The sequence below is a fragment of the Cyanistes caeruleus genome, chromosome 7 (assembly GCF_971803275.1).
Source record: "Cyanistes caeruleus chromosome 7, bCyaCae1.hap1.1, whole genome shotgun sequence".
NCBI classification, from domain to species: Eukaryota; Metazoa; Chordata; class Aves; order Passeriformes; family Paridae; genus Cyanistes; species Cyanistes caeruleus.
In genome coordinates, this window is record NC_141707.1 from 17728652 (window position 1) to 17753565 (window position 24914).

General features: G+C 40.1%; 1 protein-coding gene and 1 long non-coding RNA gene across 5 annotated transcripts in view; one reads left to right on the plus strand and one right to left on the minus strand.

Annotated features, from left to right (window-relative positions):
• The window catches only part of LOC147652228 (uncharacterized), a 37282-nt gene extending 37168 nt beyond the window's left edge, over nt 1-114 (minus strand). The window contains exon 1 of the long non-coding RNA XR_015289181.1: nt 7-114. This is a non-coding gene — a long non-coding RNA (uncharacterized LOC147652228). The remainder of the gene's footprint in view (nt 1-6) is intronic.
• Nucleotides 115-8801: 8687 nt separating this feature from the next.
• CERKL (CERK like autophagy regulator) overlaps nt 8802-24914 on the plus strand; it is a 49827-nt gene continuing 33714 nt past the window's right edge. Inside the window, exon 1 of one of the 4 annotated variants that reach the window (XM_086898546.1) lies at nt 8802-9113. In XM_086898546.1, coding sequence (XP_086754672.1) covers nt 8891-9113 — 223 coding nt within the window. In that variant the 5' untranslated portion in view covers nt 8802-8890. Of the gene's footprint in view, nt 9114-9160; nt 9410-24914 lie in introns of those variants that run through there. The other 3 variants (XM_086898548.1, XM_023930905.2, XM_086898547.1) reach the window with 3 other exon arrangements.

Sequence of the window (24914 nt, forward strand, 5' to 3'; positions counted from 1 at the left end):
ACTTACCTTGAGGAGCACTCGGGGCGGGGGGTGTTGGTTTGTTTACAGCGAATCTTTGCAATGCTGATTTGTTGAATGAGGGGAACGGGGCAGGGGCGCAGTTCGCCGGGGATCTGCGGCTGCCGGCGCGGGCGGCCACGGGCAGCTCAGCCCGGGCCCGGTCCCGGCCCTCGGGGTGTCCCCGGCCCGGTCCCGGTCCCGGCCCTCGGGGTGTCCCCGGCCCGGTCCCGGCCCTCGGGGTGTCCCCGGCCCGGGCCCGGTCCCGGCCCTCGGGGTGTCCCCGGCCCGGTCCCGGCCCTCGGGGTGTCCCCGGCCCGGTCCCGGTCCCGGCCCTCGGGGTGTCCCCGGCCCGGTCCCGGTCCCGGTCCCGGCCCTCGGGGTGTCCGCAGCCGGCCCCGGCCGGGACCCGCACACCGGGAGCGGGCGCTTCGGCCCCGGCGGGGCGGCAGCAGGTGCGCCCTCCCCGCGCAAGGCAGACCTGGGGCCGCGCTATCCACCCGTCCCTTCCTCTTCCCAGACGGGAAACGTATTCCTTTAATCTTCGCTGATTATTCTGAGGCTTAAGAAACCCGGACTCACAACCTGCGGGAGAGCAATTCCCCTAATGACCAGGAACAATTATCAACAGGTCTTTGCCTCCGACCATCAGAAACAGATTTAAGACGTTACCTGAAATACTTTATATAAAGCCTGTCACAAAGCGGAGGTATTTCATTAATATTTCAGCTAAACCCAGCAGAAAGTAAACAAGCTCTCCTATGGATGAGGGCATCCCCCCCCGGAGAAATCAAGCTTCTGGCATCTATTTTAGAGGTGTTTGTAGTTACAAGAATCTCATGTGTAAGCATGGCAAGCCTTTCCTAGCAGTTTAGCAGCCCCTGCTAAAACTCCTGTTTTAGTCCCTGTTAAAAACATGCTAAAATTTAACTGCGATGCCGGCTGATGCATTTTGCTGCATCTCCCTGCATTTCGCCAGAGTCTGTAGCTCCACGCTCAAAAACTCTTGCTGAATCTGAAAAGAAAGCAAGCAAAAGGCAACTTTGCAAGGACCCATTAACCTTTCTCAGTCAGCAGCAGTACAGGTAAATGTGCCCTAGATAACCTGAGGGGGATAAATGATTGAAGATATTTAAGATAAAATTGAAAAAGCTGACCCAGGCTTGCTTGCCTTTTGGTTATGTGCCTTCTTCCTAAATACAAGGATTCTTCTAGTCAGTCAAGGGGCAACTCACATGCCACCATCTTTTATTCAAAGGCAGGCACAGATGTTCCTTCTGCAGGGGAGGTTTTAATTTATGAAAATGATATTGTTTATGCATGAATGCACTCTGCATAACACACAGTACTTCCATCTGATGAGAGAAATACCACAGAACCAGTGCCAATGTCAGGAACATATTCTGCAAATTTAGTCGCTTAAATGTTTAATGAATATTTGGAAGGCATTTCCAAAGCACAAGAAACCTTTTCAACTACCTTTTCTGTTTCCACTGTTGATAACAAAATTCAACTCCTCCAGTCAATGCAACCTACTTAAAAGATCTACCTAGGCCATCTCAATATTTGCTACTGTGATACTTCAAAGAAAGTAATGTTTTAATGTTATGAGCAATCTAATAAGGAAAATTAATTAGGCATTTTGGTAACTAGAGGCTCTATTTTACAAATCACTTGTGAGTTTACTTATTTCAATTAGTTTTGGGTGTTTTTTTCCCTATCACCACCATTATAAAATATTGGACATGTTCCCCCCTCCCCCACTTCACTGATGCTTCTTATGTCTCCATGATATTTCTTTCATACTATTAACATCAAGCCAAATGTTGAAATTTCTGCTCATGACTCCCACAGGAAGGTCTATCAAGGTCTCTTTTAATGGAAAGAATTACTCACGCTGTTCTCCTCATATGAACATATCGCTAATTAACTGAGGGATTATCTAACTTCCTTATGCAGAGAAAACTTTGGGGTTGATTTGTACCCACACACATACTGGGTCAGCCAGCACAGGCTTAAAACTTTATTTTTAGGGCTGGTTGTGACCAATGGCCTTTCCCCTCTTATGACATACTTCTGGCAGCAGAAATTGCTCTGCCACCAGTGCATGCTTGAGGTTACATCTGCAGGTACGGTATATGAGAAACAGCCACGCCGTGCAGCTTTTCCCTTCCTGGTGATCTGGAACAACAGAAGAGGATCTGTGGAGGTTGTGGACCCATTGTTGGCTGTGACAGACACAGCTGAATCCCCAGCTACGGCAGAAGAATCTGAAATGCTGGAATTCCAGGTTGCATTCACAAGATGTCTGAGAGACTGAAGCCTCTGGTTTTACCTAGCCCAAATGAACAATGTGCCTGAGCAACACCAGACCTTGGCCCAGTGCACTCAGAAGGAGTCTCCAGGTAAAGGGAAGTAGATTCAAGGAGAACGAAGATTCCTGAATTCACCAGAAGAAAACACAGAGCCACCTTCTCCAAAAGATACTAGCACAGAATATTAATAAACTAACATGGAAAAGCAACATGCAGTTCCAGAGTTAATATGGATTAACATAAATAATTCTAAATTAAGTACTGAGAGCAAGTAAAACAATTCTTTTCTATCTTCTGTAACAGTAAGGAAATTTTGCCATTATTTCAATATTGTAACTGATTAAAACTAGATCCACCACGACCTTATCAATTGCTTCTGACATATTAAAAACATGAGTCTCTTTTTAAAAATAATACAATCTATCTGTTCAGAGAACCATCTTGTCAAATAGTTTTAGAAATTACAGAGTTAAATTTAATTCTCTCTTTTTATATATAAAAGGTATCTTAAGATAAAATAATCAAATGAAACCCACTCATATCTCACTTGTTTCTATTGAGGAAGAACAGAAATGAAACTTGGAGTTCTGCCTGGTGCTGCATCAGGAAAAATATGCAGAAATTTGTCTTTGTTTTTATTGACCAAGATGGGTTGTATGGTAATTATTTCAGAAATTATAAGTGGTCTACACTCTTTCCTTAGCTGAAAATCCCATATTACAAAGAATCCTTGAAAAACATAGTACATAAATACATACTGAAACAGTGAGCTGAAGACCTAAAAATACACTGTTATTTAGATATCTACATAAGTGTTTTTTAAATAATTCATATATGTATTTAACAAACTGTCAGAAGCTATGCAATACAAAATTAAAACTGACAATGCTCTCAAAGCATTCTCTTAAGTATTTAGGTTGCCTACAGGGTATGTAAAACATAGAATATTAGCCCTAGTTTTCAGTTCCCTAGCTTGTAGTAGTTTGCAGCATAGAGTTAACTGCATTTTCCATAAAATAAAATAGAAGCAACGAATATTTACATGTTTACCAACACTGTGACAGAGCAATAGAAAATAAGATTCAAAGGGGCAAAAAAAAAATCTTAAAAGATAGCATACCAACCTTAATGCAAAGAAAAGACAATATACCCTGATCAATAGATTCTCATTTTATATTCTTCCTATTACCACATTTTTCTCTATTGTTCTGATTAAGATTAATTTCCGTTCACGGGAGTATCAGGAATGGCTGCAACTTCAAGACTGCATTTCTGCAGCTTCTTGTACTTGCATAATAATTTCACTTGTTCTTGTTGTTCTCTTTGCAAAGAGAACATGCTTTTTTCCTTACATACTTTTCTTTCTCTGTTCTTTAAAGCTTTCCTTCTTCTGAAAATTTAAAGATGTATAGCAATATTAATGCTCTCTTCTACAGACCATTGATGCCATTTTCCTTCAGAATAAGTTATGGCTTTGCTTATCATGCAAAAATTTGGTGTTCTGCTTAATGTCACTTCTTCACAGCAAACCAACTCAACAGAGCTGAATTAATATTGAGAGTTACAAACAATTATTTTCTAAAGTAGAAATGTAAGAAGGGAGCATACTTAGGAGAGCTAGTATCTGTGAATGAACAGCTGAAGTATAACTGGCTATACAAAACCATCATTGTATAAACACATGCTGTAGCCAGAAAAACATGTAAGCCAAGGGTATGCTGCCAACTTCAAAATTCAGGTTTCTCCAGAAGGAAATCTCCATTAGCTACAGAAAACAAGTCAGCTACCAGAAATGTTCAGTCAAAAGATCTGGAATGGGAATAAGGTATTTTCCCCAGAGTGTCCTTTCATCTCTTCTTGTCTAAATTCCTGGTCCTTAGCTCGAACATCAAATTTCTTATTAATCCAAGACTGGCCTGCTTACCTCATTGCATTTTTACAGACATTTTTATTGATTTGGGAGGACACGTTTTCCAAGAGCAAGCTTTACTGCTTGCTGTCCTTCAGTAAACACTAGTTGTACTTCACTTACTCGCTATTTCTGGCACAGTTTGTCCTACCTCCTTTGTCACAAGGTTTTTCTGGGAAAGAGCTCTGAAGCTCTCACTACTTCTTTGCATCTAGAGAGCAAGGGATGACTTCCAGAATGAAATACTGTTAGTTAAGGAGAGCTTAGCTCCTCTCCTTGTTTCCTACTACCTCTTTTCAGGGGCCAGAGGATGCTTCACTCTCCTAGGTCATCTGGCTGTGCTCAAGGCCAGCACCCCGACCTGGGGCGAAATCTCCTCTGGATCCAGACTGCTGAGAACAAACTCAAAGAAACCACAAGGGAGATCTCCCCTTCCTCATGCAAGATCTGTGTTTTAGAAGATGCTCTTTTGCGTGGTGTCTTCCTTCGTTACAGCCATGTCAGTGCCATATTCTGGTCCTGACCCACAAACTGGATGTTCTTGCCTGACTTTGGACCTGCCTTGATAAAATAGGCTTCCTTGGTGGCTGGCTTCTGGGCTAGCACTGACACTGGCTACTGTCACCTGACCTCATGACTGCTTTTCCGCTGGGTGCTGGACCTACCTTGATACAAGGGGTTTGTCTCACTGTCTGGAATCTTGTTGAACTTATCTACACACAGTTCTGTTTACCTTGGTCAGGTGTAGGGGATCCTACCTGACTCTAAACCCCTCTTTATGAAGAAGTCTTCTCCTGCTGTTCCTCAGAATTCTTCCTCTGGCTGCAAGGGCCATGAGAACACTATTGAGCCTTAAAAACCATGAGCATCCCCACCTGCAACCCCCTCCCTGACCCTACACATGAGCCTGGAGCTCTATTCAAGTCCAGTCTGGGACTAAAATTTTTCAGTTACTGTGGGATGCTGGTCTTCAGATCAGCCACAATCCTGGTCTGGCTCCAAACCCTGCTGATCTAGACCTGCCTTATCATTATAAACCTAGCTGATGATTTGGGTTTTTGATGGATTCTAGCACCCTCCCCAGACTTCTTTGCTCAGGTACTTCCAGGTGGGTCCTGGTCAGAAAGGTCCCTGCCTTGCTAGGCCTGGAATCTTCTTTGGCTCCCTGTTTCTTGGGGAGCAGCTGGCCCTTTCTGTTCTTGACAATGGCTTTGCTTCCCTTCTTCCCCCTGCCCTCTTTTCTTTTTTTTTTTTTTTTTTTTTCTGACTTCACTTGAGATACTTGTCTCTAAAACCCAATCAAATAAAAATGTGAAGACCATTTCTAAGGCAGCTCCACAACCTCTCTGGAAACCATCTGGAAAGTTTCAAAACTTAATTTGAAGGTTTATCACAAAAAATGTTATTCAACTTAATCTTTCTTAAGAGGAGAACAGGACTTCTCTATTTTCCTGTATCTTGGTATTGTATCATAAAATGGATTGGGTTGGAAATGACCCTAGACTCGTACCAATACCCCTGCTATGCCCACGGTCACCTTTCACTACACCAGGTTGATCAGAGCTCCATCCAATCTGGCCTTAAACACTTCCAGGCTTGGGGCATCCACAACTTGTTTGAGCAGCCTGTTAAAGTGCCACACTGCTCTCATAGTAAAGAACTTTTCCCTAATACAGAAGCTGAACCTACTCTCAGCTGGAAACCAGTCCCCCTTGTTTGTTGCAATGTGCTCTCTTAAAAAGTCTCTCTCCATCTTTCATGTAAGCTCCTTTCAGGTACTGGAATCAAAATGTATGTGAGAGAACAGGAAAGTAAACCACACTTTACCTACCTTGGCTGACCTGCAATGTCTCCTGCATCATCCCATTTCCACATGCAGCACACCATGCTTCTAGAAGACCCTTGATCATTCTGTTGTCACAGGTAGTGAAATGCTCCACTTCAAAAATTGGCTACTATCAAAGATGTTGAAGAAATCAAGACTGTTGCGTGTAGGCTCAGTGCTCCATGATGCTTGAATGCCTACTATACAATTCCTACCGATTGTCTTGCATCTTCTTTTTCTTTCTCTTATATGAGAATGTCACAGAAGATACTACATTAGCTCATCTATTCACACAACCATTTTTGACAAGAAAGCTCAAGGAAGCTTTATGTGTGAGAGTTCCAGACAATCTAGAAAAATGTATATTGATTTTCTATAAAATCAATAGAAACATTGATATAAAATTCCTGGACTATTACATGCATTTCTAAATTCAGTGTGCAAATCTGAAATTTGTGATAAGTAAAATAAAAAGTCTGTTAGAACAGACTTGTTTAGAACTTCCCCAGGAAAAAAGTGTCTGTCTCAGATTTACAAGGAATTGTGGGGATTGAAGATTGAGCAGTAGCAAAACACAGTGAACAGACTTGTAAGGGGTTTTTTTACTATATACAGTTCTCTTACTATTTTATGTTTTAATCTAATACATTTAGTACCTTAACTGCTACTGATTTAATAGACTTTTCAAGTAATGCCTATAAGAAGGTGTTAGAAGCTTTAATTACACCAGTTGAAGGATATTACAGGTCTCCAAGGAACTGCAGTAGTTTTCCACTAGTGGTACTGAAAACACTATTATTGTAGGGTTCTAAGCCAGTTATCAGCTCACCCTTTCCTCTGCCTTAGGAGAAATTATCGAGTGATAATATGTAAAATTCACTAGGTGGTATAGGCTAATAAATTGTCCCAGAAACAAATATAAATTACTGCAGGGGATTATACTGGGCATATGGCCTCAAAAGAGATTTGACTATATCTAGCTTCACATTATGCTTTATCTTCCAGTTAATGATTTAGCTTTCCTTTTGAATGAGATCAGTGCAAACACATTAAAGATCACTGACACCAAATAACAGGCAGAAGTTGAATTGGTTCATCTACTCCTGTATCAGAATGATGAATGTTAAGTCAAGCTTGTTTGGCTCAGTTTTTCCGGCCTCATCAGTCATTTTTTTTGCTTAAAGCTATTTTGCACAAAACTTCTACACTCTACACATAATTTAAATTATTTATACCTTATTCTATCTGATTACTTTGCAGTTGAGATATTGGTATCCCAACAAAGAAGACATAAGGGACAAAACAAAAATTGAGACTATTACTAAAAGCTTTAAGCAAACATAAACCTCATGTGGTCATGTTGTGATTCAGAAAGGCAAATTGGTGAGGGCTGTATTTTGGTAAAAGTTGTATTAGTGGCTCAATGCAAATTGAAAACAGGTTGCATATTTAACAAATGTTTGGAATATACTTTAAACATGGCAAAGTAATAGATGGAAATAAGTATCAAAAAGTTGTACCATGGTGACTTTTAAAACATGTCTTAAACCTATCTTCTCAGCTACATAATTAGTACTTATAATTGGTACTGACAATTATGGAATTATGAAGGAAGGCCACATGTCTTGAGAACATGCATCATCTCATGAGCTCTTGGCTGGTTTGACTGCAATCAGATTTTCTTACTCATAACAACATTTCTACAGTGCTAAACATCACAGGAAGAGCCTTGGACACTCTAACACATGGCTTAAACTGTACCTTGTATCCATCAGCAAAAGGCAATATTTTAAATTTATTGCTTTGTTTTTCAGAAGGACACTTACATTTTTCTTGTTACAAACATTAAAAATAAAATGACTAAACTTCTTGTTTAAGAATATCTTTTTCATGCCCTAGTAAGCCACCATGACATTATAAAACTTTATAAATGTAGAAGTTTAGCCTTTACAGGCACAGAAGCACTTTATAAATGGGAGTTGGTCCTGCACTCTAATGTGATTGTCATCAGTGAATCTTAGAACACATATGAGTAAAGCTGTCACACCTCCAAGCAGTAAAGTCTATCATTTACAGAGCAAGAGTAAAGTGGTGTTCCTCCCCTGCATTCAAGCTTTGAGGATGAGGGATGACTACACAAGCCTTGTGGGTGTTCTTTCTGCACTGGCCCACTTGATAGTGGATCTGTTCTAGTACGGGTCAGTACCAGACCCCGAGTCACTGTTCTGCTCGGTTGTAATGAATGAAGGGAATAAATGGGCGACGCCTCCACCGGGGTTTATGGCAATAATCTGTTTTGCAGCAGTAATGCCAGCATGGTGTTTACATTAAGGTTATGTCAGAGTGAAAGACTTGTGAAAGCCTCAGCCTTTTTAGTATGGAAGGGCTATCAGAGCTTCATGTAGTTTTCTAAAGCTAAGCAACAGCAATATTGTCAATGATAGCAGAAAAGTGGAAGACGTGGGACTCCAACAAGGCAAATTGATTTCTGCAGTGGGAGCGTTCCTTCCTTGGAGAAGTAACTGAGGAGAGCAGAGCGCTAAGATGCCCGGGTGCCCTCGGGCCGCTGTTCCCCGCTGTTCCCCGCACCTGAGGCGGCTCGGGCCGTGCTGCCCTGCGCTCCGCCCGGCACCGCCAGGGACGCGCGCCCGCGGCAGCCGAGCCCTCACAGCCGCCGCTGCTGGCGAGGCACGGGCGGCCGCTCGCTGCCGGCCGAGGACCCGGGACGGGCGCCCTCCCGCCGGCCCCCGGGAGGTGCGGCCCCGCCTGTGGGGCGGGGCGGGAGCTGCCGGGCCCGGCGGGCCGCGGGCGGAGCGGCGGGGCCGGAGCGGGGGTGCTGCCGCCATGCCGGGCGCCGCCGGCCCGCTCCCCCACCCGCAGGGCCGCGCCCGGGCCGCGCCCCAGGAGCGGCGGCGGAGGGTGGCCCCGCTGGCCGCGGCCGCTCCCGCCCGGGCGGGGGACGAGCCGCTCCTCAGGGGCATCTTCGAGATCGGCAAGAGGAGCTGCGACGTGGTTCTGAGCGCCCGGCGGCTCCGCTGGAGCCCCATCCTGCCCGAGAGCCCCACAGGTGGGACGGGGCAGGGCGGGGCAGGGCTGTCCGCCCCGGCCGGGAGCGTGCGGCGCGGCCCGGGGCGAGCGGGGACAGGCGGCCGGGGCTCTCCGGCAGCGCGGGGCAGTCACCCTAAACCGGGATTGCAGTAAAGTGCTTAAAGGCAGAGCTGCCGGGCGCCTCCGTTCCCTTCGAGGTTACTTTGCTGACTGAAAAGAAAAAGAAATTGTTCGTAACGCTTTGAGTGTCTTGTACCTGAACCAAGTCTCTCTGGCAAGAGTTGCCTTCTTGGTAAGGGCAAGAAGGGACAGAAGGTAGGGAGGATGTTTTTTGTGGCTTCTTAGCCCCAGGCAGAGCAGTAAGAGGATTTAATTTTGTTTCTGCGGCATCAGCTTTTCCCGGCTTATACTCTTTGGCAGGTACATAAACTAGAGCACAGAGAGGAGAGTATGGTTTTGCGGATGTGCCTGAGTTTTGTGATGAGGCTTCTGTTGCAGGTCGTCATTGCTCTGTGGTGTTCACACGGCAACACGCTGAGAAAGTGTGGTTAAAAGATTTGATCAAGTGAAGCGAATTATACACAGAAGTTTAAGAAGCAAAGGAATGCTGCTCGAACGTGTCCAAATAGATATTCTTCTCCTAGAAACTGTGTACACATATGTAGTTGTAAAACTGCATAGGCACTCCTTAAGGTGCTTGTTTATTTCAGTGACCTCCCAGTGTTTACATGAAAGAGAAATCAAAGTTGTATTCAGGAATGCAGTTTCCAGGCAGCGTGTTTGCCTTCTGAGATGGCATGGTCAGCTTGTCCAGGCTTAAAATACCACGTTTATTTTGGAAGTGTATTGAACAGAACTTAAAAGTTCTTATAGGTAAGGTCTCATAGATAAGGTAAGATCCATAGAGTAAGCATTTAGAGAAGCAGAGTACTCAAATGCTCACAGATTAAGTCAATATGGTTCATTTAATGAAGGAAAGTTAAATTTAAAGTTGGGATACCGGAGCTACCGAAACTGAACAAATAAATACACAGTCATGCCTGCTGTTGAGTCCTCTCCTCTGTACAGTGTAACTGTGTTAATGCAGGGCTACACTTGAATACCTGCTTTGCAGCAGGACCGCTGAGTTCTGAACACCCCCACACCAGGTGTGGGTGCACAGTCTTTCCTCTTGAGGAGCCAGTCTGGGTGGTTAAATAATGCTGTTAGTTAGTGCTGAAGGTTCTCTTCCTTCCCATTTGGGACTAACTACAGGTCTCTGTGTATGTGATCTGCAATGTGATTTATTAATTATTTAGTTCTGTGTGTAGAGCTCTAATATGAGTGTCACTATATGTTCTGCCTCTTTAATGTAAGTGGAATTGCCATATATCAGGAACTGGGGTCTGTAATTGTCAATAGTGAAGGATATTAAGGTGCAGACAGGAAGAATAAATCTTGGTGTATATTGCTCCATGCTTCCAGAGATGGGGATTGTATTCTGTGTCTTGGGATTTGTGTGGTTTTGGCTTTTTTTGTTTGGCTGTTTTTATCAGAAAAATTGATCCCTTTCAGCTGCTACTTTCATACAGACATCAGAAACTTTTCATAGCTCCTGAAAGGTAATGAAGTATGCAGTGCCTAAAGTCAGACCTGTAGCAGATGGCAGGACTTCGGGAGTCCTATGGAAAGCAGCACTGACAAGCTGCTTCCAATTTTATCTGGATTTCGGCTTTTACTGCACATGTATTAAATATATGCTGAAACTTCTTTCTCGGACAATTTGGTTTTATACTACGTGGCACTGAGCTGCTGAGTAATTTCATTTTTGAGAGGCTGCAGTTGCAGCAGTCAAATGCAGATTCTGGAGCTTGAATGTTTTTCCTTTCTCTCATTCTTGGCTCCCAGTAGCCTTTACCCTGCAGTGTTCTGTACTGGTGCTGGGAGGAGCCATCTGTGGTAGGGTCTCATTCGTAGATAAGTAGTGGAGTGTTCAGAGATGGCTAACAGCTCTCTGGACAAGTCTTTCCACTGGGATTTGGCTTATGCATGCTCTCTTCAACTCAAAAGCTTCATAATGTAGTTTGCCTTAGGCTCTAAGAGGTCAAGCCAGGTCTTCACGCTTTGCAAGTGCTGCTGAATGTCTCTTGGTTGGACTAGTATGTAGCAATTCTTCCTACTTTATGGAAAGGTCTTTCTTCTACGGCAGTTGCTATAGTCTGTTGAAATCAGAGTACTATAAGGTAGTTGCTTTCTTGGTGTTTTCCTAACCTCCCATCCCCCATAGTTCTCCAGATGAATTCCTGTCTTGCTAATGTTGTCATTTGTCATCCGCAGCTCTGCGGTTCCAGTTGTTCTTACACGTGGTAGTTCGTGCAGCCTTGGCGCTTCCAGATTCTACCAGAGCTCAAAAGCTGCAGCTCCAAGTTCCCAAGCAGGGGACATCTGCTGTGCCTGGGCCCAATCAAGTCCCAGTGATGTATGTGTAGTTCTGCTCTGTTGTGCTGTTCCTGTGGGGCTCTAGGCAGACTGATTATCAGGAGCACTTCCTTCTTCACTCTGTCCTGGATTTCTGCAGCTTCTCCAAGAGGGTTTCGGCTACCCGTGCTTGCTGATGATTTTTGATGGCTTCCTTCATTGTTCACTATACAGCAGAGTTCCTACCTCTCAAATAAGCATGAGCCATTATGAATTTTGTGTGTTATTTATTATAACAAAGCTTATGGCAGAAGTGAGTCTTGGGCAGGCGACTGGGTGTGGAGCCTGGCGGAGAGAATGTGTCAGGTGGGAATGTGGGCAAGTGTGAGGCAGGGCTCAGCTGCCCCTTGGAAAGGCTGCAGCTACAGCCTGGGTGTGCAGCTCAGCTGAGCCTTTTCTCCTCAATGGGCGTGGAACCTCTGGCCTGTAGCAGGTAGCTTGCTTTTAATGGGGCACTGGGCACCCCGACGAGAAGCAGAGCTCTCACTCAGTTGTAGATTGTTTTTTTATCTAGCTTCTTTCTATGTGGCATTCCTATGCTGTAAATATAATAATGGAAATCAAAAAAAAGGCAAGACTTCTCTATTAAAATAATCCAGCCCTGAACTGTGGAGGTTCTCATTTTGAGTGCTGCTTCAAAGCTATAGCAGAGAAAACTATGTTAAGTATAGATTTGAATATTATGTGATTTTTATAAGTTCCCAGAAGATCATTTGTATCCTCTTTATGAATATGGCTTTTTGTTGTTAAATAAAGACTTTAATTCTGATAATTTCTAAAGCCTTCAGCATGTTTTTAAAGTTTGCCATAGAGTCTCCTGATTAACAATAATTGCAGTTTTTCAGCAGATTTCTGTCAGGTAGGAAGTGTAACAGTGTCCAGCACTTTACCAGTATGTGAAGTCTGGAGGATTTTGGTCATTATGAAAAACTATAAGTGTAATTTCTTGTCTATGTAGTGTACTAAACTGAATGGTATATCAGGTTATTCTCTGACTGACAGCTTGCTGGGCTGACTATGTGGATAATAATAGTAATAATTTGGATAAAGCTTGCTTTTTAAGTATTGGTAATTGAACATAGTTTCTCAATTAATGAACAAGAAAATAAGACCTTAATGTGCCATTAATGTTAGTTAATGTGCTATTGAGTATAGATTTAATAATGAATAAAATAAAAATATTTTTTTTTAATTAATTAAAACTAATCAATATTTTGTTTAAGTATGCTATTCTTATCTATAGTATTCTTTAGTTCTTGTTAATATTCATCTAAAATACAGATTTATAGATGTTCTATGTAAGTGCAGCAATAAGGAAAAAGAATCACTGATGTATTTTAACAGTGAAAGAGTTGGCAATAAAGGACTTAAAATTAATTCCAAGTGCATAGTGGCCTGTTGCCAAGGCTATTTAGGAACAGATGTGGCTGAAATAGATACCAATAGTCTGTTTGGGATCTCTAAAGTAAGACATCTGTCAGTCTATCGGTCAGTCAGGAATAATGGAAATGGAAACTGGCTGTTACAAAATGTGAATTACTGAAGTTCCAAATTCAAAGCTTTTGATTCTACTTCTGACATATAGAAAACATATTTTTTTCTAAGTGGCTTATGTATTGTCCAAACAGAAAAACTATTTTTAAGTAAGAGACATAAAGAATATGTAGTGTAACTAAAAGTGAGGTGTTCATGTGCCATATTAATATATGGTTTTCAGATGTAAATTAAAGGAAGAAAGCATGAAGTCTTAAACAGGGCCTTGGTGTCTGAAGTTACAAGACACTCAAATCTTTTTCCAGGAAGTTCTTAAAATTAATGTCTTTTAGAAAAATACTGCATGAAGCTGCAAAACAATTTACTAATCTACAATTTATTGTGGAAATTGAAAAATAGTTATGGAAGTAGGATACACTAATTAAAGGAGTCTTAAATTTTTTTCTTTATTTCAGGAGACTTTTGAACTTAATATCTTGACTGACTGTGCGGTTTTTTTTCCCCTTTATCAGAAGATCAGTTCATGTGTTTGTGGCACAACTTACATTGTTTCATTCTTTCTGTTCTTTCTTGTATTTCATACATTTGTGCATCTCTGTGCTTATACTGAAAGGGGCTGACATAGTCTGGATATCTAATAGGGCCTTTTATATGCACTTCAATTCTGTACCTCCAAAGAGAGTGTTCAGATATTTAAATCTTTGTTCCAGGAAAAAAGTTTCTATGCTAGTTCTTGAAAATTATATTTGTGTGTTCAGGTCTGCATACACATTAAGTGCTGCCTGTGTTAGTGAGTTGGATTCTGATGCTATGGGAATTTGAAATAACAGGATAAATTTATCTTTCATAGAAAGTAACCCTTCTTTATATCCTTTTTTATGCAGAACTTTCTGTTGATGAATTTGTGGTTTGTGTTACCTTAAAGCTCTTGCAGGCAATAAACTCAGCAAGTTTTAGACTTGGGTAAAGGTGATGGTTTTTGCTTTTGTGGTTGGGTTTTTTCCTTTGTTTCTCCCATAGCACTGTGTAATAATTAGGTCTTTGCCATGTTCTGTTATTACAGATAAGGGTGTGCTTTGCTTTATTCCTCTCCTCTTCCTGCCTGGGGAGCGAGGATGGTGCCTGGCTGGGTGCTTGGCACGTTGTGCATCACTGGGCAGCTGGCACACCAGGAGCAGGCCAGGAGTGGCTGGTGCTGGCTTTTGGCCGCTGAGCAGGCAGATTGAAGAAAGAGAGGTGGGAATCAGGGGGCAGTCAGGAGCGCTGTGGTGGGGGTGAGCTGATACATTATGGGAGTGTAGGGGCTTTGGTGCAGTGCCCTGTGGGTGTGGGAGGGATTTGTGGTGCTGTGGAGAGGGATGTGAATGAACAGAGGGGACACTGGAGCTGTTGCTGGGCAGACAGGGAGACATGCAGGGTGATGCTGTGGTGTGTGTGTGGGGGGGGGGGTGTGATACAGGGTGGGGGAATCAATGGAGAGTTAGAGGAGATATGTGATGAGGAGTAGAATGTGAGTTTATTTTCAAAAACAGTTCTCAAAGTTCTGAATTTTCTTGTTCACAGAGTAGTTGACAACTCTTGACTGTGCCTTTTGGGCAAAGGTGTGCAAGAGTCAATTGATGCTCCTGCTTATATAGCACGATGGAGAGAATCCAAAGATGTATATTAAAAAAGAAGTTGATAGGCTAACCTATCTTTGATGCCCATGCTAGTGATATTTTCATATCCACAATAGTGCTGTAACATTGAGTCCCTTTGTCAGTGTAGATTATTGTTCTTTTAAGTTATTAAAGAATATGCAGTCAAATCCCTAATCCAAGTAGAAGTCTCTTATCTCAGTTTCTTAATTATCCTGGGTTTTGACCCTTCACTATAATTTTGGCCCTTCACACTAATTTTTTTAGCCCCTCTTTCAGATCCTAGATGCTGTTGTATTCTTTCTTTGATTGTCATTTTACCATATCATCCCTGAATCTGTAACCCCCTATTATGCACTTTTGTATTTTTCTATTACATCAAATATTGCCTGCTTATCTTGACTTTTAAGTATAGTTAATTGGAAAATGCGTGACTTTTTTTGCAGTTGCAAAATAGAAATAAAAGCAGAAAAGTCTGTCATCTGCTCTTGTTGGAATCAATAAAACTAAACTTAGAAAAGCAATTTTCCTCTCCTTGTAAATGTCTTATTAACTATGTATATCACAGAAGCAGCAGGTAAATAATAAATATTGTTGCAGTTATGTAAAACCCAAACAAATAGATATTGGATAGAAGATCCCCTTTTGTTTGCTGTTTCATTTAGCTAGATCTGGCCATATTATGGCACTGACTTTAGAAGGAAGTTTTTATTCAACACATCCAGTACTCCAAAGATATTTTTATTCTACTAAGACAATTTATGAAAAAGCTTTAATGGCTGAGAACATAACAAGAACTGAGTAGTCTGTGTACCTTAACATTAGTGGGTTGTGGAACTAATGTTTTCCTTTTGAGGAAATCAGTGGTCCTGGTTTTTATGACTTATGTTGTAACAGTATGTGCAGACAAAAAACCATAATGTGTTGAGTATCTGATACATGTATTACCATATTGCCATAAGGAACTGCTATTATGTTAGACACCAACTGATTTTGTGATAGTGTTGGATTTCTCTCACATATGCTTATGTTTTTGTACAGATGATCCTTTAGGAACATCTGCTAGTTTTGTGGTGGTATCTGCTGTTTCCTTTCAAAATTTGACCTTTTTGTCATTTAGTGCTGTGACTGCTATAGAATTCTGTTTTATCAGAATCTTTTTCTAAATTGATTCCTGTCTCATAGATACTAACTGTCAATTTTTGGGTTGTGATTTTTTTTTTAATTTTTTAAATTTTTTAACTGCTGACTTGAAGTAAGTGACTAGAGTGTCTTCATTTTAATTGTTCAGGTTGTTTCAAAAATACTGGTGTCTGTAGACTAAAGGTGGGGATGTTACTTCTCAAACTATTTCACTAGGGAAGTAATTTTGCAACTCTTGTCTTGCAATTTAGGAACCCTTCCCCCTTGAGTTGAAGAGCAGATTTGAACAGTAAAACTAGGTATTATTAAAAAAAAATAAATTGAAATTGTAAGCCTGAATTTTTGTATTAGACTTGATGTCTGGTAGCCTACCTGTAAGGGATTTGATAAAACACAATTCACTTATGTTTAAGATCTGGTGGAACTTCCTCCTTCCCCAGTTTCTCACTTAGATGTCATAGGAAAATATTAAATCACTGAGAACTTTTTCCATGACTTGGTTTAACTCACAGTTCCCTAGTCTAGCATGTGGCTATTTCTCACCTGTGTGTTGCAAGTTTAAACAAATGGTCAGTTCATTAATACGATTCAGCACTGAACTCTGAATTTCCTGGCTTTTGCCTGTTTGAGCAACGTCAGATGGCAGTTAGTTGGATGCTTTTCAGTGCTGAATAGTTGCTGTAGTTGTCAGTTTATTTGAACTGTGACAATATATCTGTTCTGCCAGTCCATACACTCAAGTGAATATAGGAAAGTATTCTTTGTGAGGCTCTGAAAATGCAAAGCAACAGATGTTATGTACTGCACAATTATAGGTATCCTGGAAACAGATCTTTACACAGTGCAGACAGTCTTGGAAAAACAAAATTTGGCACGTGAATGATCAAGTTAAGGGTAACAGCAATAAATCCTTACGACTAAATATAATGCTGTTTTGTACATACTGATCTGAGCTTGGGTAATTAAGTGCTCATTGTTATATCACCCTCCTGTCATTTGATGAAAGTTTAAGAATTATCTTGTGGCTATATTTTTCTGCATTGTTTTAGTACACCATAGTAGAAATAGAAGAAGCGTTTTCACTTAAAAATAACATATGAAAATGTATTTTGAAAAAAAGCCTATGTGAGTCTAAGGAGTGACAATTCTTGTAAATAAATTGCTAACAGTAAATTCAAATTCAAGATGATTTGCTGGGTTTCTGTGTGAAAATAGCACATCTTTGCCTGGCTGATCTGTTGACTGTTCCGAAGATGGTTCAAAATGAGATTACTCCTGTCCAAGTCCTCTCTCCCTGCTCTCCTGTTTGTTGCATCTTGTCTTTTGGAGACTTGTCAAAATACTCTGTCAAGAAAGGTACTGAAAGATTTCACACTTGGATGGTTTTGGGTTTCCCAAAGGCCTGCTCTGTCACATCTATGTAATTTAACTTGCAGTGAGGTGATTAGCTAGGGATCAAAATTATCATAGTGCCAGTGAGTACACTAGCAGTTAGATGGCTATAGATGGTGGTAACTCATGTCAACATCAAACTTTGAACAGATTTGTGATTTCATTCAGTGGATTCTGCAGCTGACACATTTTCTGCTAAACCTAAGTGTATTGCAAGCTACCTCGACTGGGAAAAGATTGTATACAGATGTCTGTTTTTAATTTTGTACTGATTTTATTTAAGGAAAAAGAATACTTTGAGTATTTCATGTCAAATGTAATGTTTCTTGGTCACTTGACTGCAACACACTCATTAAACAAGGCTGGTAGTAACTGGAGTTGGTTTGGAAAACAACGCTTAGCAGAAAAAAGGGTACCTGATCAATGCTTGTTTCTTTTTTTAACTGTAGTACAAATTAAAATTAAATATGAGCTTTTATTTTGTTTGTTTGGTTCTTAGGATTTACATTTGTTGAGTAGTTAATTATTTAAAATACGATGGAAACAAGCAGGTGGTGATTTTGAAATTTTGTCCCTAGGTCTCACTTGTTTTATGGAAACCATTTGGGGAAGGTACACACAGAAATTCAGTACTGAGCTTATAATGATTTATATGTATATGAATACTTGCTTAAAGCAGATACTGCTTTTTTTCATCAGCCTTTAGCAATATTGATTTTATGTGGGAGCAGAGTAATAAAGTAAGTTCTTTCCTACAGCACAGCTTTAAAGCCATGGCAGTTTTGCAGATTTGACTAGGCAGCAGGACAGTGAGTCCAAGAGTTGGAATAATTGCACACATTGTAATGTATTGATCTTTTATTTGAATGCCATCAGCTTGGAATAAAGATCAGGAGCTGTAGCTATACCATTCCTAATGTGTATGATTATAGGTTTATCATGTGGAAAATGTCATCTGTCACTTAAACAGTTGTTAGGATTATTATGTTAAGGGTAATTAGAACATAAATAGAGACTAAAGCAGATGTTTGTATGCTCTATAAACCAGCAGTTATTTAACCACATCTTGAATAGTGTGTGCAGTTCTGGTGTTCTCAGCAAAGGCAGTGTGGGACTGGAGAAGGTTCAAGGGGTGACAGTGATTAAAGGTACATAATGGCTTCTGGATGAGAGTGGCAGACTAGGCTGGCACTTCTTGGTCTGAAAGGAAGGTACGGGAGATGAGGCCTGGACCAAGTAGGTGGCAGACGTAGAATATAAGAAATATGGTGCATAAGGCTGAGAAGAACCAGGCTGAAAACCAAATGAAAAGCTAAGAGAAATGTAAAATTTACTTCCAAAGATTGTTCACGCTAAAAGATTTTGTGGATTCAGATGGAGATGGATGGCCTCATTTGAGTGCTGTTAAATGTGCAGAAACCCCAGCGAGTTCAGGGTGTCCCAAATGAAAACAGGTGGGGAATGGAAAAGTACTAGTGGGAAAGAGAATAAATGCTTCCTTTATTCCTTCTCTTCTCTTAGCATCTGCTTATGGCTATGGTTTGATATAAGATACTGGGACAGATGGACGTTTGCTCTGTCCTGGTATTGCTGGTCTTAAATACGAGAAACCAGTTAAATTATATTTCAATGATATTTTGAGTAAAAGCACACACATCACTAGTCTGCAATTCCACCTGTGTCTGCAGTGTCAAGCATGATTTAATGATAAAATTTGAGCTTCTGTTTGCCTAGCAAATTTGCAAGGTACTTACTTTTATTGGTTATAAATAATACAGGTTAAAGAAAGTATGTTCTTTGCCTGACAAAATACCAAGGGGTTAATTTTATTAAATGCTGGTTAAGAATTACAATGCAGTAGCAGACTGTATAGGAAACCCGAATTTCTTAGCCATAATTCCCTTGGAAATATTGTTCATATGAATGTTTATAATTATTATAGTCTTGGGGTTTTTTAATATATTTATTTTTATTGTGGAAAAAGGAAGTTAAATTCCAAAGGCATAGTTAGACTTGTATAGGATAATGTCTGAAACCATTGAGAATGATTTATTTTGATCAGCCTCAAAATAAGGAAAAAGTGTAGCTTCAACATGCTTTGCTGGTATTTTTCCGTAAATACATTTGAGAAGATTCCTGATGTTCACAGAAGATGACCATTAATATAGAACATCCATGTCCTTTTGTTATGTCAGCCACTAAAAGATGTGTGCCAAGGTATCAATGCTGATTATTTCTTGAACACAAATGGTGATAATTTTCTTGAACTAATTCACTTTATGGCTAAATCAAAGATTATCGTATGATTTGTAATGTGTAGCTGGATACGTGTAGAAACTAATTTTTGTTAAATTTACTTTTAGATGAGCAAAATAGGTTTAATATTGTGATAGAGGAAAATTTGCATGAAATAGTAACAATAACAGTGTGTGCTGAAGTGTTTGGAGATGCATCTCTGTTGCTGTGTGGGTGTTCTGAATGGGAATTGCTCCCTGGCTCTGCAACCATATGCAGCATTGTGATACTGTAAAATTCATAGGATCTGCAAGTAAGATGCTTCAGCCTCTTCTGTGCATACTGGTGTAATGCTAACATTTAAGAGTTTGTGGGAGCAAAAAATTGTGTGTATTATGGGAGATTTGAAGTACATCTTTGTCATCTGACATGTTTATGCAACAATGAAAACTGATCAGAAATTGGCTTGTTTAGTTTTGCTTTGGTTTTTCTGGGTTTTTTTTTGGGTTTTTTTGCTGTGTGAATCAGTAATCTTTCTGTTTGATTGTAGTACTTACTGCTAAGGTTAGGAATGGATATGTAAATGTGACTTGTGCGTGCAGTTACCATACTGGAGATAAGAGGAGCTGGTGGTAGATGCCAAAGAACTTGCTTAAAGTACATTGGAGGGGTTTGTTTGAAGTTGTTGGTGCGTGCCAGGATGCAAAGCAGACATTGGGGAGCATTTTGGGGTGGGTTTTTTTAAAGGTTTTTTTTTACCAGTGTCTGTTTTAAAGCAGTCAGAAAATAGGTAGGTTTCTATATATAACTTATTATGCTAATGTAGTTTGATATAAAAGTGAAAGTTACCTCTGTACTAAATTTTGAATTTCATGGTGCTCAGTGTTGACGTTTTATTCATAAAGTGTTTTACGAATTCTGAATGTTCTCTGAAATGCATTAACTTATCCTCTTTTATGCACTGGTTATGTGACAATTCAAAATGGAGATCTCCAGATTTTTAAGAAAGTTATGAAAATTTCAAACAATACTTAAAATGACTCATTACCATTTATTAATGTAATTTCTGAACAGTATAACAACATAAAATATTAAAATAACTCAAATTAGGGGCTTCAGATGATAATTCTGAATGTATTTTAATTTTCAAAATAGCATTATATATAATTTTTTATAGACAAATGAGATATTCCCTAGAATTATTTTTTCTGCTAAACATTTTGTAGACCTGTTGATAGACTTTATAAAGCGTCTGATGCACACAGACCACAATTTAAATTAGCTCAAAGAGGTTTATTGTTTACAGTTTTCATTTGACACGAGCGTGTTGCAGTGAGTATGCAGCAGTTCTCGGTGAGCTCGGTGCAGACACACGGGCACAGGTGGGCGTCCTGGTGGCGTGCACCATGCAGGGAAACACATGGCACTACACAACATGGGGCAAAGAGCACGCAGTTGGAATTAGAAATCATTTTATGGATACCGTGGAAATGTGTGCTTGTTCGCGTACGGGGTTGTAATTTCTAGAAAGGGTGTGCGTGTTGTTGTATTGAACATTCGTGAGACAGACAGCGCTCTAATGTAACTCTCCTTACTTTGTGCAGAGAGGAGCTATTGTCTGAGCTTGTTTATGTCAATATTTTAATAATTTATCTTTATAACTGCTTTTGACTGTATTTATAGTAACATTGGCACCCTGTGTACAGAAGATACAATCAGTGCTGAAAGGAAACTTGCATCCATCTGGAAGCAATAAACTTTTCTAAAAGACTGCACAGTGTTACTCAATCCTGTGATTTCTCACTGTGAGTGAAATTAAGGTTTGGTTCAGTTGTGTCACATCATATTGGTATCAAATCTTTTGTGAGAGCTTTGTCATAGTGTTAAGCTACCAAAAAAAAAAAATTGAAATTGATGACAGTCTGAGAATGTAATTTCCTCAGTCACAGAATTATGCATCATTGCAAATGGAGTCAACTCTATATAATAAAAATAATTGTAATACTGGAAAGCTTCTGGAGTGTTGCATTACGTATGCTTTCTCTTTCTATTAAGTGCTAATTTGTGTACTGCACAATTGACTAATACCTTAAATTTAGTGTTGTGTTCTAAGTGGTTTTTGTATTGCACATCTATTGTGTAATAGAAATTATATTTTTAATATGAAAAAAAGTTTTTAAAAGTTAGAGAAATATGAATAGTGTCCACAAGGAGAAAGGGGTGCGCGGGGGGAATCTATATTATAAAGATCATCTAGCAAAATTCTGGGGTTTTTTTTATTGGTGCTTTTCTTTTAAGTTTGTTACAAGTGTGGTGTACATGAACAAAATAGGATTAGTTCACCCCTGCAGGCAAAGTGGTGTAGCCTGCATTCTTCCTGTTCCTAAGTGGCAACTGAGCGTGGGGGTGAGGGAAGGGTGTTATGCTTGTCAGAGGATTCTGGTGGTGCTATTGCCATCTCTTGCCCTTGGGCTAGTGCAGGAGATGCAGATACAATGATACAAAGGATGGCAGAGTTTCCTTCATAAATCTCTGGAAAAAAAAGTAGATCGGAGATCAATGAGGATAAAGCCAAACATGTAGAAGTTAGTGGATGAGTTCATCTAGCAGCTGATAGCAATGCTTTGATAACTAAAAGCATGACTTGCTAGGGTACATGAATTATCAGTAGTTTACAGGAGGAAATTGACTTGTGTTTAGAATGGGCTGCTTGTTTTTTTTTTCCTGAAAATGTTTCTTGAAAACCTTTTCCAGAAGAGACTAAAATTCAGATATTTGAGACATAATGAGTTCCCTGAAACACTGGTATTTAGCAATATGGGTGGTTTCTAAATCTGTATTTGAGGCTGAGGCAGATCTGGTAAAGCTCCAAGTAAAAGTAATTATTAACTTGTATTTAATCAAACTCAGTAATGTCTTGTGGCCATAAGAGGTCATTTGTTTCCCCACTTCCCCTTATTTTCTGAAATGACAGAAGTAATTGCTGTGATTGTAACATAAATTAGTAGGTACAAAACACTGTGTATGTGTGAGATGTTTTCGAGGAAATGTAAAATTAGGCTCATGTTTCCTCTTTGGGGATTCTTTAGTGTATTTCAGCTCTGCTAGCCATGATTCTATTAAATCATGTAGGCCACTAGATACCAGTCTTCTGTTTATTTCAAAAGTCTCTCTGAAAATAGATTCCATTTTATGATAGGTGTATGGTTGGTCTGTGTAAGACCTGTCATTTAATCGGATACATATGTTTGCAGAGGTTTTGGGAAATGATGGAAATCAGTGATGTTTTTTACCCTGTTGTTACTCTGAAGTTTATTACATACGTTCTCTTACTAAATTAAAAGCCTCAAAGTTTCTGCCACTAAATAAAAGATTTGCAGCTGCTTTTCAAATCATATTGTGAAATTAGCCATATTATGTGGGCCATATTTTTAATATAAAATGTAGAGCTTTCTATAGTGTATTTCCAGTGACCTCTTTCTTGCTGTGGTGTTAATAAGAAAATGTAATTATTAAAAGCAAAGCCTTTGCTTCATGCATTTTCTCAAATGCTTCAGGATGGGAATCAGTCATTGTCTGCCTTGCTTCCTTTCAGCTTACCTTGTTGTTCTAGCATTATTCCCAAAAGAACTTTGTGTTATTTTCAAATTCATCATCTCCCTCGAATTCTTTCTTGTAGAATGAAGGGCAAACTCTTCCTTAAGGTGAAACTTTTTCTCTGGAACAGTGCCAGGCCTTCTGCTAAAGCTTCAGTCAGACTTTTTTGCAGAGGTATTTATTCAATAAGCTATTTGACTTCTTTTCAAACTGGCAGTTTCAGTATGTTTTTCTAATGGAATTCTACCATTAGCCTGTAGTTAATCAGCAAGCTGCTTCACTGCTCTATGTGAGAGCACTAATGAAAGCTTGATGGATAGATGTCTGATGAGCCTCATTACAAGAGGAAAGGCCTTTTCCATGGCCTGCTGGGCATCAAGTGTATGAGCGTCACTCTGAGATCTGGTTATGCTTAGAGGGGAAGTCCCCAAGCCTGGCCTTTCTTCACAGGGCATCAGCTCCAGCAAAACCAGCCTCTGAGCTGTACTGAACTGTGCTCTGACAGTATGGGATCCTCTTTTCTTTTGGTTCAGCCAGAACTAAGTAGTTTGGTGATGGTTGCTCTTTTCAGAAGTTTGCATATTGCCATCTTCTAAAGCTGTAGTGAAAGTTAACCAAATTTTAAGTGCTTGAGTCTGCTCCAGCTCAAGACTTCAAGGACTACACCAAATGTTCTCTAAAGCTGCCTTTCCTTCAGTTGCTGTGATACGATGCTGTGCACAGGGGCTGTACGTGCAACAGCCCTCTTGGTTCGGTGGGGATGTTCGGAAGCTCGAGGATTAATTTTTCCCAGATATGGTGGAGAACAGGGGCTGGAATCAACTGGTTATGGTGTCTTGTGGGGAAGAACCATTTGAAAAGTGGTGAGAGACAAGAGGGGAAGATAAAAGGTAGGAGGTTACAGTTTTAGATGGATTTACCCATGCTGTGAATATTGTAAAGTTGTCTAGAAATAAGTGAAATTATTCTGTTATGTAATGTAAACCTTTACCCCATGACTGAGATTTGCATTGGAAAATTATTGTTTGTTTTTGGTTGGTATTGTCAACACAAATTGAAACACAAATTGTCAACACAAAAATTGAAACCAGAAGTACAAATTTGGACTGAAATTTAATTTTTTTAATCTGTCTGTTATTCTTCATAAAAGTATTCTTTTTAAGGGTACTCATCTGTACTTTAAAATAAGATGACTTCTTTAAGCTAGAATAGTGAATAACTCCTTGTTTTTCTTGTCTCCTTGTTTCACTTGTCCAGTGAAACACAACTGTGTCATTTTTGTTTTGTAAAGTGGAGTTTTGTTCTGAGACTTATAATTTTTTTTTAATATATAAGATGTCACTAGAGCTCTAAAGAATTAAGAGAAGCCATTGTGCATCTTTTCCATTTCTGGCTGACTCTTGTTGATCTTTGGGGAGTTAGCAATTGGAAGTGAAAATGCACAGCAGATTGGCTCAAGACATGTTGATTTCCTGCTGATGAAAGGAGACAGTCCCAGTTCTTCCTTCTTCCCTGCTGTGAATTTTCTTAGCACTTTGTAGCATCTCTAGTTTTATAGGACTTGTGTTGAACTGATTATACTAAACAACTGTCAGAAGACTAAGCCAGGGGAAAAGTGGGCAATCTCTGTTACTTTAGGGAGATGATTTGACTCAGCTGAGTTTTGCCCAGAGCCAGACTTCAGGAAAAGGGTTGGAGTGCACAGTCATGGCAGGTGAGTCGGGGGTTGGTGTCTATTGAGAGAGGGATTAGCAGTGAGGTATTGCATTTGCTTGGCAAAATACATCACTTCTCCCTAAGATTCTCTAGAGAAGGAGAATGAAAATGGGTTGTATTCCTGTCAGATGTTTTTAAGCTCAGTTTTC